This window comes from Onychostoma macrolepis, chromosome 08 (assembly GCF_012432095.1).
Source record: "Onychostoma macrolepis isolate SWU-2019 chromosome 08, ASM1243209v1, whole genome shotgun sequence".
NCBI classification, from domain to species: Eukaryota; Metazoa; Chordata; class Actinopteri; order Cypriniformes; family Cyprinidae; genus Onychostoma; species Onychostoma macrolepis.
This window is the reverse complement of record NC_081162.1, coordinates 12203142-12221130: the sequence shown is the minus strand read 5'-3', so window position 1 is coordinate 12221130 and position 17989 is coordinate 12203142. Positions and strand designations below refer to the sequence as shown.

The 17989-nt window shown below is 37.1% G+C and overlaps 2 protein-coding genes across 5 annotated transcripts; both read left to right on the top strand.

The window, feature by feature from the left end:
- Positions 1-3903: 3903 nt before the first annotated feature.
- ptgesl (prostaglandin E synthase 2-like) lies at positions 3904-8624 on the top strand. Its single transcript, XM_058784845.1, has 7 exons — positions 3904-4809; positions 4913-5107; positions 5196-5251; positions 6429-6581; positions 6688-6888; positions 6975-7092; positions 7646-8624. The coding sequence occupies exons 1-7, from the start codon at positions 4516-4518 to the stop codon at positions 7763-7765; spliced, it is 1137 nt and encodes a 378-aa protein (XP_058640828.1). The 5' UTR covers positions 3904-4515; the 3' UTR covers positions 7766-8624.
- A 172-nt stretch (positions 8625-8796) lies between these two features.
- On the top strand, positions 8797-17977 carry odf2b (outer dense fiber of sperm tails 2b). 4 transcript variants are annotated; one of them, XM_058784500.1, is made up of 19 exons: positions 8799-8977; positions 9216-9343; positions 9440-9538; positions 9652-9822; positions 9909-10096; positions 10182-10311; positions 10394-10525; positions 10658-10732; positions 11357-11428; positions 11608-11724; positions 11804-11989; positions 12234-12343; positions 14726-14861; positions 14972-15082; positions 15167-15430; positions 15525-15643; positions 16497-16659; positions 16744-16869; positions 17806-17977. In XM_058784500.1, exons 2-19 carry the CDS (start codon positions 9248-9250, stop codon positions 17968-17970), a joined length of 2460 nt encoding a protein of 819 aa, XP_058640483.1. In that variant the 5' UTR covers positions 8799-8977; positions 9216-9247; the 3' UTR covers positions 17971-17977. The 4 variants fall into 4 exon arrangements, with proteins under 4 accessions (XP_058640485.1, XP_058640483.1, XP_058640482.1 ...); XM_058784499.1 differs by having other exon boundaries at positions 8800-8977; positions 9437-9538; XM_058784501.1 differs by having other exon boundaries at positions 8801-8977; positions 9437-9538; positions 15525-15625.
- Positions 17978-17989: the final 12 nt, after the last annotated feature.

The following is a 17989-nucleotide window of genomic DNA, read 5'->3' as shown; positions in this document are numbered from 1 at the left end:
ATATTTGTCTTGTACTCTCTGCGCAAGTTAACAGATGCAGACAAATGCATACATCTGTCATGCAACAGGATAAAAAAGCATAAACTCGGATAGCACACGGTTCGATATCGGAGGGTTGCATGTGATGATTATCTAACGGCAGGCATAGTTGAGGACCATGGGGAGGTGGCACTCTATTATGAAAGCACAGACTGTGGGAACTGTTTTGAAATGCAGAGGATATCCTACGCAGCCATAGAGAGATGTGGTTGCCATGGAGACAGCAAACGCTCAACCTTTGAAAAGAGATGCCTAGAGGAACTGCAATAAAGTCCACAGAGACAACTGTATTTGCACAAGAGCACCATATCTCACCACAAAGACGTGTGCACAAAAGCAGTTTCTATATCAAATCTGTCTCAGATTTGTGCACTGCAGTTGCATTCATTTAGCATTCACTTAGAATATGCACTAACATGTCTTGACTGCATTCATGTCATTCCATTCACGTCCAGACATGTTTAAGTTTTTTTGTGAACACATGGATTGTTGAAACATTACCTCTCAAGTATGATGGCTTTAACGGTTCAAACTTCAAACACAGACCAAGGAGATGTAAAACGTAATACAACACTCAATTTTATAGAGTATTTGAAAGGAACAATATCAGAATTCTATACTATTTTATCTTAATAAAAAATAAAATCAATTGCTTTATGCTACAAGTGAATTTAGGCATCACAACATAATTTACAGTATGAAAAATAGATATTCATTCTGAGATTTGATAAAGATTATACTGTTAATACAGAGTATTTGGATTATTAGCATTAAAATTAACTTTGATGACAGTAAAGGTAATCTAAACGTAAAAAAGAGCATGCATAATCAAATTGTAATAATATTATTCGTTTTATTGTGTTTTTGATCATATAAATGCAGTCTTGGTAAACAGAAGAAGCTTCTTTTAAAAACATTAAAATTTCGTACAGATTCCAAACTTCTGAATGGTAGTGCACATTATGTAGTCAATATGGATAAATTAAAAAATCTCTAATACAAGCCAATAATCACTATGGAGCCAATATATTAATTTATATCATGCACTGTGATGCTTACATTGGAAATAATTTAAAATTTACGTTTTATTGTAGGAGAGACTTTGAAGCATTTAGCTTCAGTTGAAGTGAACCTAATATTGTATTTTTGTTTAATGCATTATTTCATTCTCTCACAAAATGCGATTGAGATCGCAAAACAATTGCTGAACCCCCTGCAGAACAGTTGTGTTCCCCCTATTAAGGAGCCCTGCTTTTATAAACACTCTCTAACTAAGAATTGTGTGTTGTAGAATAAGAGGTAATAGAAAGGCAGAGAAGGAAGCGCAGCTTTTGTCTGAACACACACAGAAATCCAACTGCACACAAAGACAGGACAGGGTGGTGTTGGAGAGGAACTGTTGGAGCCGTTCACTTTAATGTTCCACTTGGCCTCAGGACACTGGCAATGGAATCATGAAGAAACGTTACACGTAGATGGGAAACTTTTCTCTCAAGATAAAATTTTCCAAGGGCTGTACCTCAACAACCACATGTTGAAGCAGACTATTTTAACAGCGTGAAGACAGCTACTGTTAAGAATGATTCTATTAAAATATGTATCCTTTCTAGACATTCAAAATGTTATTAGTCACAAGTTATGCAAGATGAATCTTTTATGTGGCATTAAAGTAATATATGCCATTGGCAATAGCTGTAACTATTAGACCTCTAACTGGAAGACCAATGAGACATGTGGTGACAGATACACATCCTATTGCCAAAGAGGATGCCACAAAAATTCTGCATCCTCTTTATTGTGCAATGACTCGTCGATTATAACATGCTGTAAACAACTGTCTGCACATTCTTAAAAGCTTTTCCTTTGTTTATAACATCAGTTAAACAATGCTGAGTTCCCCTTTTCCTGACACAGTACATTTTCCTTTTGCCATATCAGTCCAGAACACACACACACACACACACACACACACACACAGGGTGTGAAACATAGTGACTGAGAAAAAGAAAGTAATAATAAACAGTGATAAAATGTGACTTATTCTTCTAAATCATAATAATTTGTTGGTAAAATGTATGAAAAGAAATGTTAAAATTGTTACTAGGCCTCCTGCGGGTGACCCACTGTGAAACAGTTTTAGTTCAAAGGGTCAAAGTTTGGCTGGTTAGCTTGGCCCAGTTAGTCCCTGCTGGTAGATGCTGTAACTACATCATCCAGCTTAAAAGAGCATGTATTAATGTTATATAGGGCTGCAACTAACGATTATTTTAATAATCGATTAATCTGTCGATTATTTTTTCGATGAATCGATGAATCTGATTTTTTTTTTTTTTACAAGAAAAGCATTCATTTCCAACCCTTTATTCAAAAACAGAACAAAAATCTTTAGAAAGTGCACAAACATGTTGCTCCTTGAACATCCCTGAGCTGTTATAATAATAATAAATAAAAATAAAAATGGACTAACACAAAAAACATACACATGTATACTTTACATCTGCCAAATATATACACTTTTTTTTTTTAAATAAAGTGCCACCTGAGCTGCCAGAACAATAAATAATTTATAAAAAATAAAGAACAATACAAATCAGAAAATTTTACAGGATTTGTTTGAATGTCAGAACTTGTTCTCTACACTACACTGCAGACGCACACACTCGCAGACGCACACACTTTTGCAGACGCACACACTCACAAACTCTCACACTGACACACACACACTCTCTCTCTCAAGTTCACTTGAAGCTTATTCATTAAATTATTACCATCATTGTAGTTAGTGCAAGGTTCATTTATACACCACATTTGAACACAGCTTAAGATGACCAAGTGCTATAAAAGAACTTTAAAATTAAATTAAAAGTAAATTAAAGTACAACACACAAATATATTTGTCAATAATAACCTATATGGGACAAAGCACAGAATATACACTGCAAAAAATGCTTTTCTGACTTAGTAGTTTTGTCCTGTTTTCAGTCCAAATATCTAAAATTTTTTAAATCAAGATACATTTACTAGACACATGAAATAGCATAAGAAATTGTCTTATTTTCTGAAAAAAACACCTCAAAATTAAGTGATTGTTTGCTTAAAACAAGCAAAATTATCTGCCAATGGGGTAAGAAAAATAATCTTAATGAGATATAATCTCAAACAGAAGTTTTAAGCATCACTTAATTTTCTCATGCCATTTTTTAGATATTTGGACTGGAAACGAGACAAAATTACTAAGTAAGAAAAGCTTTTATTGCAGTGTAGCTATACATGACAACAGATTGAAAATGAATGGTCCAAAAAGGCGAGTGAATAAAACGTGTCTTTAGTCTTGCAATGTAATTGCGTTGCGAAAAGCGGAGATCTGTCTCCAGGCTGTGCGCGGCGTCAGTCTGAATGGAGGCGGGTGAAGTTACGAGGTTTCGCTGAGAGCTTGATGATCCAATGGCGTTACAGTTTTACTGACAAGCTCTTTTAATGCTTATCATTGGTTAACTATTTTTTAAAACCCTCTGATTTAAAATAATAATAACTCAAGTTTGGATAATTTTTCACAGCACCTGACTGGGTTAGGGTATGGCAACTGCCATACGGAAACGCCGCCCCTGCTCCCGTGCCATGCCATGTCGCTTTTGCATATTTTGCAGTTAACACACTTTTTCTGTTTATTTAGTGTGAAATGCTCCCACACCTTGGATGACTTGGGTCGCACGGATTTCTCTGCCTCCGCCATGTATCTTTCCTTTACCTCCGCTCGTTTTTTAAAAATTTTTTGCTCCGCCTGTCTATGAGGCGCCGAACTCTGCTAGCATCCGTGCGCGAGAGAGACCGAGTGTGTTCACTCCGCTCCGCGCTCAACTAAAGTTTTTTTTTTAATAATCAAACGTCTCCGCGTCGCGCGACACAACGAATCGATTATGAAATTCGTTGCCAACTCTTTTAGTAATCGATTTTTATCGATTTAATCGATTCGTTGTTGCAGCCCTAATGTTATATATTGCTAATATTTAATTATATTGTTGTATATGTTGTCTCTGTGTCCGAATCTGGTTAACAGGTTTCTTAAAATCATGAAATGGCTATTTTAACAGTTACAGGATAATTGCTAGTAAATTTAATAATAAATTAATAAAAGGTATTAAAAAATAATAAATTAATTTAAACTTAAGGGGGTTAAACAATATACGTTACATATTTAGACAGATGAAAATGTTTATGGTCAATTAATACTACACAGCGAAATTAGAGTAGGTAAGCATAAGATGCCCAGATGTTGCCTCGAGTTCTTCAGTAGGTTTCTCAGTGCCGTAAAGAAAATCTTTTAATGCGGGATTCGGTTTTTGAGCCCCTCGCGCCCCCTGGAGGGAGTAAACTTTCTCCTAGGAAACCAGAGGACCATCTCTAGGAAACGGCTATTAGCTTGTAGCATTTGTTTCATTGCGCTTGCCGTAGACTTGTGGAAGTTTATGTAAAATCATGATGGCGGCGGCCTGTGCAAGAACGCTCAGTAAGGTCGCCCGGTTAGTTTTAGACACGCCGACATGCCGTGTAACAAACACCGCAGCATTAGTGCCGAGAATCTCCGTGAGATGCCAAGGAAGGGCTTACGGTACCGGCGGAGCGGGATTTAGATCCAGGATGTTGCTCGCTGCGCCGGTGCGTGGCAGTGGGAGAGTCCTGGGATGCGCCTTCTTGCTCGGTGGTGGTTTCGGCTTGTACCAGACCGTCAAACTCACGCTTCAGCGTCATCTTGCAGAGGAAAAATCAAATGTATATATATAGATACAGTTTTGGATGAGAGTGTTGAAATGTGCCCTAGTTTTAGTTTTGGGGTTGTTTGTTCACCATGGTTTTATTAACTTGTTTTGAACAGGCACCTGAGCTGGGGACAGATCTGAAGTTGACTCTGTATCAGTATAAGACCTGTCCGTTTTGCAGCAAGGTGCGAGCCTTCCTGGATTATCATGGTCTGCCATATGAAATTGTGGAGGTCAATCCCGTTATGCGACAGGAGATCAAGTGGTCCACTTACAGAAAAGTTCCCATCCTGATGGTGAACGGGATAGTGGTATGTAGCTATTCGCTTCTTTCTGCTGATGATCGATATCATCTTTCTGATATAGCTCAAGTCCCTCTCTTTGTTTATATCTCAACAGCAACTCAATGATTCTTCTGTAATAATTAGTATTTTGAAGACATACCTGGTCAGCAGGTGAGTATCTACTGCTTGATGATCTTTTTATATGAATGTTCATGTTAAAATTTATTTAAGTGGTTTTAATGACTTTATTTGTAGTGTAAACATTTGGTATGTTTGTGTATTAGTAATTTAGAAATTATTTTGTTAACACTTTAGTATAGAGACAAATTCTCACTATTAACTAGTTGCATATTAGCATAACATATTGGCTGTTTATTAGTACTTATAAAGCACATATTCTGCATGACCATAATCTACATCCCTAATCCTACCCAATACCTAATTTTAACAACAACCTTATAAACTAATAAGCGGCAAATAAGGAGTTTGAGGCAAAAGTCGTAAGTTTGTTTATAGCGAGAATTGGACCTTAAAATAAGGCAGCATATTTTCTTAGCGATAGATACTATTTTTTACACTAAGTGAAAATAGCAGTATTTTTTAAGGATATGCTATTTACACTAAGTGCAAATAGCTATAGATTCTATTTACACTGTTAAAATAGCAAGATTTTCTGCTATTTATATACTACTTATTGCAAATAGTGGCAATGATCTGCACCTCCGTAGTGTAGTACATTATAAAACAGTATGAAATAATAATGTATTGAGTGTAAATTATAGTTTTAATTCAAATTATTAAATGGATGCCACCGCCACCTCCCTACACCTACCCTAACCCTACCCAATACTTTAATTTCAACTTTTTGATTATTGATTAAAAAAAGTTCGGCAAAAGGGGGGTTCGAACTCGGGTCGATTGCAGCAAAAAGTATTCACCTTACCATCTATGCCACTGAAACTGATGAAAAACAAGCGTCTTTTTTCAATGTTGACTATCCCAATCACATGTTGGTGGGCGGAGTTAGTGTAAATAGTCTTTGCCAACAAGGCAGGCTATTTGCACTTAGTGTAAATAGACACTGCGAATAAGGCGTGATCAAGATTTTTTATTTTTTTATGGACCCCCCATAGTATGATTATTCTTCAGAAAGCAGAATGAAAAGTGACAATAAATATGATGTTTTGTTCACAGTATTGATTGGAAATTGACATGTTTTCCTGAAGTTGGAGGGGGATTGATGGAGAGTGAACTTTTGAGCGCTGTGTTCAGTTTTGTAATAGTTGTTTTGCTTTAGGCAAATAAATGTAAATGCAAATTTTGATTGTTTGTTCACTGCTTCCTTTAGGGAAAAAACAGTATCTGAGATTCTCAATTGTTATCCTGAGATGAAGGCAAAAAATGACAGTGGAAAAGACGTGATAGAGTTTGGCAATAAGTACTGGGTCATGGTGCGAGAGACAGAAGCTGATCATCTATATCCTGGAAAAGACACCAGAAAGTAAAGCAAATCAGTTATGTCTGAAAGTGATTGCTTTATTATCCTTTTTTTTTTCATTGAATTTACATAGTCAAACATAATTATTGTATTAACAATTTTTGCCCAGAGAGGAGATTAAATGGCGGAAATGGGCAGATGAGTGGCTGGTGCACCTAATTTCCCCAAATGTTTACCGCACGCCGACTGAAGCCCTTGCATCCTTTGACTACATAGTGCGAGAAGGCAAATTTGGCACATTTGAGGGATTCTTTGCTAAGTATTTTGGAGCTGCTGCCATGTGGATCATTTCAAAGAGATTGAAAAATAAGTATGTTTTTAAGCATTTTAAATAATACATAATAAAGATATTTGTCAAAATAATATAATAAAGTTTAACCTCATCATACTACACAGACACCATCTGCAAGATGATGTGAGACAGGACCTCTACAAGGCTGTCAATGATTGGGTGGCAGCCATTGGGAAAAACAAGAAATTTATGGGAGGCGATCAACCCAACCTTGCAGATCTGGTATGTGCTACTCTCTCTGTCTAAAATTATACATAAATACACTACTGTTGTGAAGTTTTGGGTCTGTAAGATTTTTTTTTTTTTTTTATGTTGATGAAAGAAGTCTTTTTGGTCACAAAAGATTAATTTATTTGATCTAAAATACAGTAAAAACAGTAATATTATTAAATATTATTACAATTAATTTTTATTTTTAAATTTTAATATATTTTAAAAAGTAATTTATACCTTTGATGACACAGCCAGTGTTGAAAAAGTTGTACTGCCTAATATTTTTGACCATCAAATAAAATTTATTTGAAATATAAATATTTTGTGACATTAAAAAGTATTTACTGTCACTTTTGGTCAATTTAATGCACACTTACTAAATAAAAGTAATATTATTATTTTTTTGGACCCCAAACTTTTGAATGTTAGTGTTTATTTTTCTAAGTGTCTCAATTGCTTGAGGGATGTGAATTAGATTATTTCTGCTTCTTCATTACTAGCATGTTTATTTATCTGTGGTATGGTGGAAAATAACTTCTTATACCGTGTGTTTTCAACACAGGCCGTGTTTGGTATTCTGAGGGTTATGGAGGGCCTTCAGGCATTTGATGATATGATGGAACATACCAAGGTGAAGACCTGGTATCGATGTATGCAGAAGGCCACACAACGGGAGTCATAAAATCAAAGCTTCTGTCATCGCTGCACCAACTTGAAGCATTTGATACCACAGCACAACTTCTCAGTGTCTACTGGTAGTCTACTGGTTTTGCGAATCTTAAAAGACTAATTTTTGTCCAGCAAATAAACTGGCTTCCATCCTTCCTTTGCTCGGACTGTAATCACAGAGCTAAGAATTTAATTAGAAGAGATTTAAAAAAAAACATAGAAGGACCCCCCATTTGTTTTGCAACTAAACTGTATTTCTCTCATAGTGTTTCTTTTACTTTAAGCAAAGTGCAACCTGAAGCAAATGCTTTTTAAAGTTAAACAACCACATATAGTCTATAGACATTGTGAATGGGTTTTAGAGGGATTGTTTTGAAATCATCCAATTTTTTCCATCTCTGTGAACTAGTTTGAAGCTTGAAAATAGGTTACCAACAAATGTATAATCTGGTAATTTTTCAGCAAATGACGGTTAATCTTTTTCCACAAGTTGCTCATTCTTGTTTTGCTCATTCTTGTTTTTTTGAATTTCTATTTTGTTCCTTTTGTCATACTTTAGGTTACCTAAGCAGATGAGCTCAGCCCTGAGCGCTGTAGATGCTTATGTCTACCTCAGTTTGCATTACTGTTCTCTGGTTCATAAGTGTCCAATCTGAAGTTGCAGTGACTTTAAAATCTGTGGTTTTGGTTTACTGAATGTTCATATTAATGCTTTTCAACCTTGGGTTCTCAAGGGGTTTAACTTAAAATGTGATCTTACTGAATAATGGTTATGTGAAGGTTGCTTTGGACATTTGGAGTGTCCAGTTAACCAAGAACTTTTGCCTATGCAGCATATTTTGTCAAATGAAATAAAGTAAAAATCTCAAGCAGATGGTTGTCAGCTGGTCATGTTTTTCTCGATATAATAAAGCGAACGCATGTTAGATAAGACTTTATGTACGAGAAAATTTCGCGGACAAAGGCAAGAAAAGGAGGCACATAGCAACGCGTCGTTGGCATAGAAACCTAATCAGCTTCAGTTCATTGGGCGTTAAACACACTTCTCAAATTATTGTCGCTGAAGTTTCGAACCAGCCAATCAGAAACAAAACAGAATGAAGAAGGCGGGATTTAGAGCGTCAGACGCGTCTCCGATTGGCGGCTATTGTTGTCCATACGAAAGTCTACAGGGTACTGAAAACAACATCACACAGGAGACGCAACGTTGCATACTTGTTTTAAGGTTAGTGGTATTTTTATTCATATCACATTAATCGTTTAAAATACATAAGTTTTCATCGATCAGGATTATTTAACTGGTCGTATAAATATGCAGTGTATCAACTGAGAAAAGATTAGTAGCGCTAACAGACTTGACTGAGAACTAATAGTCTTTTTGCAAGTGTGATTAATAACACTTCTGTTTTATTTTTCGTCCAATTTTATGATACACTTCTTGTGAACTTTTTCATATTCTTAAGACAAATAAAGATCGCCCTACTGAATTAAAGGGATGAAAACACGGTCGTCCTCTCCGCCTGTCCATGTTCATGTCCCAGACTCAACATCTGTGCATGTCCACCTAAAGAAGAGTCCACAGAAAAGCCAGGTCAGAATGGATGCTGTTTACCATTACAGTTTAAATCAATCTCGTTTGATTTACTGAGACAGTGAAATCACTCATCACAGCTCTTATGTTCAGCAGGGGAAAGTGAGCAATTTACGATCCACTGCCAGTGTAAAGGTCCGAGCTCCCTGGGTTCCTCCTGGAAAGGGTTCAAGACGAAGAGAATACAAGTGGGAGGTTTGTTTACTCCTATTCTGCCTTACTTGCCAGCACATATCATCTATAATGAGTCATTTTTTTTTTAAATTTTGACTCTGAATGACTGTACTTTAATAAAAAATTTCCATCAGGGGGCTACTCGCTGCTTAGAGATCACCCCGGGACGGGCCACTGACCCTTCTTCACCTCCTCTGCGGCTCACTGACCTGTCCAGTGAAGAGGACGATGCGAGTGGAGTAATCGGCAAATATGAGAGAAAAATTGAAAGTCTAATGTCAGAGGTTGACTGCATAAAAAGTGAGGTATGGGTTGTATATAATCATGACTGTAAGATGGATTCACAATTCGTCGTGCAACATTGTGGATTTGAATGTCTAAATCTTCACAGGTAAAGTTACGGCAGGCAGGGGACCACTTAAAGCACCAGTCACAGCAGTTGAGCGCCTGTCGGCGTTTGATTGATCAGCATGAGGAAAGACTTGAAGAAGCCAGTAAGGACTTGAGGAGGTCAAAGCGCGAGAATGCTGATCTGCGTAGCACTGTAGATGGGACGCAGGCTGAGTCTGGACATATGAGGTATTGAGGTATTCTTTCTGACATATTAGCTTCTTTTTAGGGTTGTTGTGACCAAATGCTTAAAATGTGTGAATTATGTGGATAGATCAGAAACAGGACCTCCACACCAGGAGATAGAAACTTTGCTGAGGAAACTGGTGGAAGCTGAGATAGACGGCCAGGCTGTAGCCAAACAAGTGACAGCGCTGAGGGAAATTGTGGGAAAACTTAAGAAGGTTGGCAAAACTCCAAACTTTTCAGTTACCTCTGAAATCATTTCTCTTGAATAATAATAAAAAAATCACTTTGTGCATTCAGGACAAAAAACAGTCAAAGTCGCACTCTGATCAGTTGGGTCGTCAACATGAGCTACTAGAGCAAAAGTTGGACACGTTTGTGGAGACAAACCGCACTCTCAGACGGCTTTTGAGGGAACAGCATGGACGGGAGGTACAAAAACTTTCTAACTAAATTTGTCTCGTATTTAGGTTGGCTGTTGGTTCTGCATTATTGTGTATATGCACTTTTTGTTTTTTGTTTTTTTAAACAAAAAATGTCTGTTTTGTCTCCTTTTCACCACAGACAGATGCACTGAGGTTGTCTGACGAGAGGGAGATGCTAATGAGAAAACTTGCTGAATCTGAGGCTGAGAAAAGGGTTTGTAATCTAACTCAAACATTTCTTGCTTTCTCCGTATATATATTTATGTATATATAACATGTTACGAGCTTGATGCACATACATTTTATTCAAAAAGTATGCGTTAAATTTATCTAAAGTGTCTGTGAAGTCACAAATGTCTATTTGTAAAAATAAATGCTGAACTTTTTTTAAAACTTTTTATTCATCACAGAATCCTGAAAAAAAATTGTTTCAGGGTTTCTAGAAAAACATTATGCAGCACAACTGTTTTCAACAATGACTGCGTTTACATGCGCACGAATATTGCGATTATTTACAATAATCAGAGTAAGGACTTAATCGCATTATTTAGATCGAAGTATTGCGTTTACATGAGGTAAAGATTAATCGCAATATCGCCAAAATCTCATTATAATCGCATTAAGAGGGTCCATGTAAACGCACTCATTGATAATAATTAAAAATGTTTCTCAGGGACCAAATCAGCATATTAGAATAATTTCTGAAGGATCATGTGACACTGGAGTAATGATGCTGAAGATTCAGCTTTACCATCACAGGAAAAAATAAAGTTTTAGAATACATAAAAAAAATAAAAAATTATTTTAAATGGTTATAATATTTTACGCTCTCTTTTAGAAACTTGAGACTAAACTCAACAACAGGGAAAGAGAGGCCAATCAGATGGCTGAGAATTTGGAAAATGAAAAGGTAATAATGATAACTCACTAATTCCCTTATTTTTTTATTCATCTGCATAAGATTCTTCTATGGCATGATTAATACCTCTTCTGCATTTCTAAATACTTGCATATAGTGAATTTGCATCAGATTTGCTCCTGTGTTGTAGGAAGTGTTTTTAAGAATGTGTTGTGTGATTGTCACCACAGGATCATCTGAGGACTGCAGGAGAGCTGTCAAAGGTTCTTGAATCCACCCGCAGTCGCTTGCAGAATCAGCTGCACAAGAAAGAAGCTGAGAATAACCGGCTGGAGGCTCAGATTCAAGTAAGCTTTTACCTTAGTCATGGTTGATTATTGATACAAAGTAGTACATCATGTCAGCCTGTACTGTACTGTGGCACAGAGGCTGGAAGAGACACTGCAGCATCAGCAGGAGGAGGTGCAAGGCCTGCTGGAGCAGATGAGAGAGCTGAAGCAGCATTGTGAAGGAGACAGAGACGTCCACAAACAGGTCTGGGAAGACCAGAGGAAACAGGCTGAACAAAGTGTGAATACAGCTGCACAGCTCTCTGCACAACTCCTGGACAAGGTACTGGACAGAACTGTACTACAGGATTTCATAAAAGACCTTCATGGTTTAGAAAGTGCTAATTGATTAAATAATTCTCCAAATGACCTTTATTTTAAAATGACACTGCTGGCTCATGTATTCACATGACTGGACACTGTCTCACATTTTACAGTTTGTTTGAAAGACTGATTTTGTATGCAGTTGGCCAGTATGAAGCATGCAGTGCAAACTCTTGACTGATGTATTTGTCTCATCTCCTCAGGAGGCTCAGTTAGCAGAGGCTCTCTCCACTGCTGAGGAGCTTCGGCAGCGTTACTCCAAACAGAATAGAGAGAAAAGCCAGCTGGAGTTGGAGATCACCACCTTAAATAAGTCAGCGACTCTTTCTTCACTTGCTCTAAGTGTTCACTGAAGCTCAGGCTAGTCTTCATGTCTATAATTTATTATTTTTAGTCTGAATTGTGGATTATGTTCTAAGTAATTTATGATGCTTGGGCCTATACACCAGTGAGATCTGAGTTTTTGAAATTCTCTTTCAATTTAATTGTCAATCAATTCCTTTGTAAAAAAAAAGAAAGAAAAAAAAGGTCTGTGCTACTAGGTGAATCTCACAAATCCTGCTAAGAGAATGTCCCAGTCCGATTTCATTTCAAAATCACAGTTTTTTTAGTTTTTTTGCATAAAGTAAATAAAACCTGCATTTCTGACCATTAAAGGGGTCTTATGATGTTGCTAAAAAGAACATTATTTGGTGTATTTGGTGTAATGCAGTGTTTACACGGTTCGAGGTTCAAAAAACACATCATTTTCCACATACTGTACATTATTGTTGCTCCTCTATGCTCCGTCTTTCTGAAACGTGTCGAATTTTTACAAAGCTCATCGTTCTGAGAAGCTAGGCGTGCTCTGATTGGCCAGCTATCCAGTGCGTTGTGATTGGCCAAATACCTCAAGCGTGTGACGGAAATGTTACGCCCCTCACCGTATTGTGATGCCGTGTCCCGGCACGACGACACAAAAACAATAAAGCCCATTATAAACGAGGCATTTGTTGCATTCAGTGAGGACATAATTACTGATTATAATGACTCATATGGTCTTTTTACACGTTGCACCGCGTCGCGTAAACATAACACCATGTCTGCATTTGTGATCATAGAAACGCCAAACAAGCACTACTCTACACTGCTCAAAACTCGCGTTTGAATAGTCAGTAGCAAATTCTTTAAATATTGAAACGTACTTACAGGCTGCGAGTCAGAAGCACCAGACTGTCCTTGGACGTTGGAATTGACCCACTTTATAGTGTTCACGAATCACAGCCATTCTTATAGTGTTCACATTGTAGGCTACTCTTCCAGGTTCAGGAAACAGTCCTCCGTAAAATGCGCTGCACACACTCGAATATTTGGGTTGAACTGTTCTGGAACAGTGTTGTAAATATAACTTAACCACTGATTTCTAGTTGTGTACTCATTTGGAAGGCCAAACAAATTAGTTTTGCTTTCACAACGGCAGCAACAATACTACAGCGAGAATAAAAGTTACGCCCTCTTTCATTGCGTGTACGTTTGGGCGGTGTTATGCAAATCTTCCCACACTGTGACGTAGACATGTGGGGGCGTTTTTGAATGAGCCGTTTTAGGCAAGTAGGGCTCACTGCAGAATACAAGATCCAGGGGGCGTGGTTGGATCCACATCTAGGGGGTGCAGATTGGTAGGTTTAGGGGTGGAGATGGGGTGGGTTTAGGGATCAGGGGGTGGAGATGGGTAGGTTTAGGTATATGTAAGGTGGGAGGAGTTGGATCTGGATCCAACCACGCCCCCTGGATCTTGTGGGCTGCAACGAGAAGCTCCTCGGTTTAGGAGGGCGTGGACGAGTCTTAATTTTTATAAAGAATATCTCCTTGGGTTTGAAACTATCTTTGCATCTTTACAGATCTTATATATGCACAAACAGCTTGTAACACTCCAAAGACAAAGGAAAAACATGAAATCGCATCATATGACCCCTTTAAGATTTGCATTGTTTTGTGGTAAACATTTTTCTACCCAGTTCTCATTACCACCATAAGCATTTCACTTAATCTATATTCACTTTATCTATATCATCTTTATTATCTTTATCTTTACTTCATTAATTTTCTTATTAGTAATTAATAAATTGTACATATGGTATAAAGTAATGTAATTTTTGCCATATTACATTAAAATACATTCAACCAATGATCTTGAAGATGATAAAGTTTATTAGAATTTAAAATAACTGTATAATGTAATTTATTCATGATGGTAAAGCTGAATTTTCAGCATCATTACTCCAGTCTTCAGTGTCACATGATCCTTCTGAAATCAATCTGATATGATGATTTTGTGCTCAAGAAACATTTCTTAATATCAGTGTTAAACTGCTTAATATTTTTGTGTGAATTTTGTGGCAATTACTGTTTTTACTTTTGAATGTTAGTGTATAAATAAAATTTTTAAAAAAATCAGATTTGTTTGATGAGTTCAGAAGAAAAACATTTATGTGAAATAGAAATCTTTTGTAACATTATAAATGCCTTTCTTTATCATCACTTTTGATCAATTTAAAGCATCCTTGCTAAATAAAAGTATTAATTTCTACAATTTCTTTACCAAAAAAAAAAAAATATACTATATATTGAGGCTTTTTTTTTTTTTGGAAGTTCCCAAATGTCTTATTTAGCGGAGCTCATAATGGAAGGTGATTGTAGACTTTTCTCTTTGTAGTCGCCTCATTGAGTTGAGTGAACAGCTGCGCAGTTGTGAGGAGAAGTCCTGCGCAGAGAGAGAGGGGCTTCTCAGCCGTCTGCACTCCCTCACCTCAGAGAACATGGCTACCAAACTGGAAAACCAGAGACTCAAGGCAGGAAATCTAATAAAATCTGTCTAGATCTAGACTTTTCTTATTCATCCAAAACTATTTAAGCTCTGATTTAGATTTTTGTGCATGATCTTGCATGTCTCCTCTTTTAGAGTATTCTGTCAGCCACAGAAGACAGACTGTCTTTGTATCAGACGGAGGTGCAGCAGCTGAAGATTTCTCTCAGAGACTTTGAGAGTCTGGTAGAGGGTTACAAGAGTCAGGTGCTTTTAACATACCACCCTCACAGCTCATTACAATCCATCTTCACTGAGTCCTAGTACACTAACCCTTCGTAATTCTTGCAGTTGCAAAAGACACGTTTGGAGTCAGAGGAGTACACTTTGAGGCTGGAGATGGTAGAGAAGGAAGCACAGAGTGACCGCGAGGAGATGGAAAGAGAGGTGGAGCAGAGCCGCAAGCAGCTCCATGCTCGGCTAAAGGAAATGGAGATGCTGCGTGAAGCTCTGAAGCGCTTGGAGAACGAGCTCAGGGAGGCCAGAGAGAACATGCACGTCCAGGACAGGAGAAACACAGAGCAGAACAGCACTCTGTCTGAGCTCAGAATCAAGGTGATCATGGGTGTTTATTCGTTTACACCACAAATATTACAGTGAAATCAGAAGGGTTTTTAATTTCAGGATGTATTTTGTTGTTTATATGCAGATGGAGCAGCAGAGCTGTAAAATAGAGAATCTCCAGGAGAAGAACTTATTTCTACTTGAAGAAAACATGCAGTTGAAACGCTCCATGGAAGGCACTGAAAGGTCTCCTGCACATCTGCTGTAATAATATAATATAATACAGTATAATATAATATTTAGAAGACATTATAAAATCAAATGATGAATTATTCATATTTTAGTTCCATTCTCTTCTATTAGATATATGAACGATGAAACAAATGAACTCTTCCTGTAATTTTTTTTATATTATGTATTTGAAAAGGAATCAAAATTATAATTTATATTTAAATTTTAATCTTCTCTAATAAATACACCAAAATATATTGATATTGTTATCATTATTAGATTATTATTTTCTGCTCTCCTGTCACTGGCTAGAAAGCATCGCATTTTAATTGTATTTATTTATGTAATATTTATTTAAATTTGATATATAACTTTCCTTCTAAACAGGAAATGTCCACAGAAAATACTAATGAATTAATAACATTTAATTGGGTCTTTAACATAAACACCCATTTGACACAAACTGTGACATATTATACCCAAAAATTCTTCATACAGTGGACTACCAGAAAAATTGATAAAAATTTGGGACTAAAAATTATTCTGACACTTTGACCTGACCATTTTTTGCTTAAGTGTTTTTCTTTAATTTCTATTGCAAACTTTTTACACCACAGACTGAACAAAATTAAGCATTGCTTGGTAATTGGTCGGCCTAAATTGTTATTATCTAATTGTTTGCTTAAATTAACAGCTGAATAATTTTTGGTTGACTGTAATCCATTACATAACTTTCTATCAAAGTAATCTGACATTATCAAGATGAATTTATTCTGACTCAGTTTAATAGAGTTCTCTTCATATTTTATTACCATTTTCAAACTATAGCGAATAAACTGTGATTTACACAGATTTCTGTATCATTCTCTTTTCTTGGTTCACACAGGAAGATGGAGGACGTGAGCACTCAGAACAGGGATCTGCTTCAGGTTGTCGCTAAGCGTGAGGAGACCATCCACAACACGCAGCTGCGTCTGGAGGAGAGGAGCCGAGAGTGTGACTCTCTCTACAGACAGCTGGAGCAGGCCAGGGAGGAGGCGCAGAGACAGGTCACAGTCCACAGCAATTTGTTTTTGATGCTACAGATGTTGCACCTGTGTGAGGTTAGTGTATACATGAGTCTTTGTTCACAGGTGGACCAGAGCCTGGAGCGGGTGCAGTCCAAAGAACGCTCAACTCAGTCTAAAATGCTGGATTTGGAGAGTCAGCTGAGCCTGGCTAAAAATGAGCTGGGTCAGCTGCGCCGCGGCAAAGAGGATGTAAGTGTTCGCTGGCAGACTATGAGCTCTCAAACTTTCCACTGCACAATAATGAAGCTCCACGAAAAACAAAAATCATCAAATGATTGTGCAAATCTTTTTGAGCTGTGGTTCAGTTTGGCTAAAAAAAATCCAACATGACCAAAACGTATGGTGTGCCTAAAGGGACATGGCGATGGGGACAGAAAAAAAAAAAAAGGACGGGAGAAAAAAAATCGTCATTTGTCATTTCAATGCTTTTTGCATTTGCCCTAAGAAACTTTGCATTCACACGCAAGAGTTTTGTGTTCCCCTGAGAAACTTGGTGATGGACATAAAATGAAGTGGGAGGAGGAAAAACCACGTCAGTGCTTTTGCGAGTCGGGGGAATCCGATACTTTTGTAAGAGAATGCAAAAGCATTGAAATTTATTTTCCCTCTCGTCATTTTTTCCATCACCATGTCCCTTTAGAAACGTATTCATAATAGAAGTCTACGACGCAAATTTTTAGAGTTGCTTTTAGACTTTTTTTTTTTTTTTTTTTAATTGTATTTCCCTCTGAAATTTTTGGGAAATCATGGGCAGTTAAAAAAAAAAAAATCTCTAAAATATTTAAGCCACTAGATATCACTCTTTGTAGACTGAAACAAGCAAACACCACTGTGATAACATTGCTTTATTATTGAGAGAAATGTCACCAATAAGTATAATTACAAAAATTTGGTATTTGATATACAGATGGAAATTCAAGCCCAACAATCTACAAAACTCTAAAAATCATTATCCAGGAAACTTGAACCACTTGAAAGGTCACTGAAAGTCAAAAACTGAGCGGAGTCAGTGATTTGTGGGAATCAGTAACATGCTGCTGATGCTTTGCTTGTTTTGATGTCAAATAATTATAGATGCACTTGCATTAAGACCTTTTTAGAAGCAGTTTGGGTTTAATTTTTCAGATGGAGAAGCGATTTCAGTGCAAACTTCAGGACATGAAGAACCAGCTGGAGCAAGTGAACAGTGCAAACCGCAGCCTGCAGAACTATGTCCACTACCTTAAGGCTTCATACAGCAATGTGTTTGGAGACTCTGCTTTAACAAGCTCACTAAATCCCCATATCTAAACACTGACCACGCATGAGC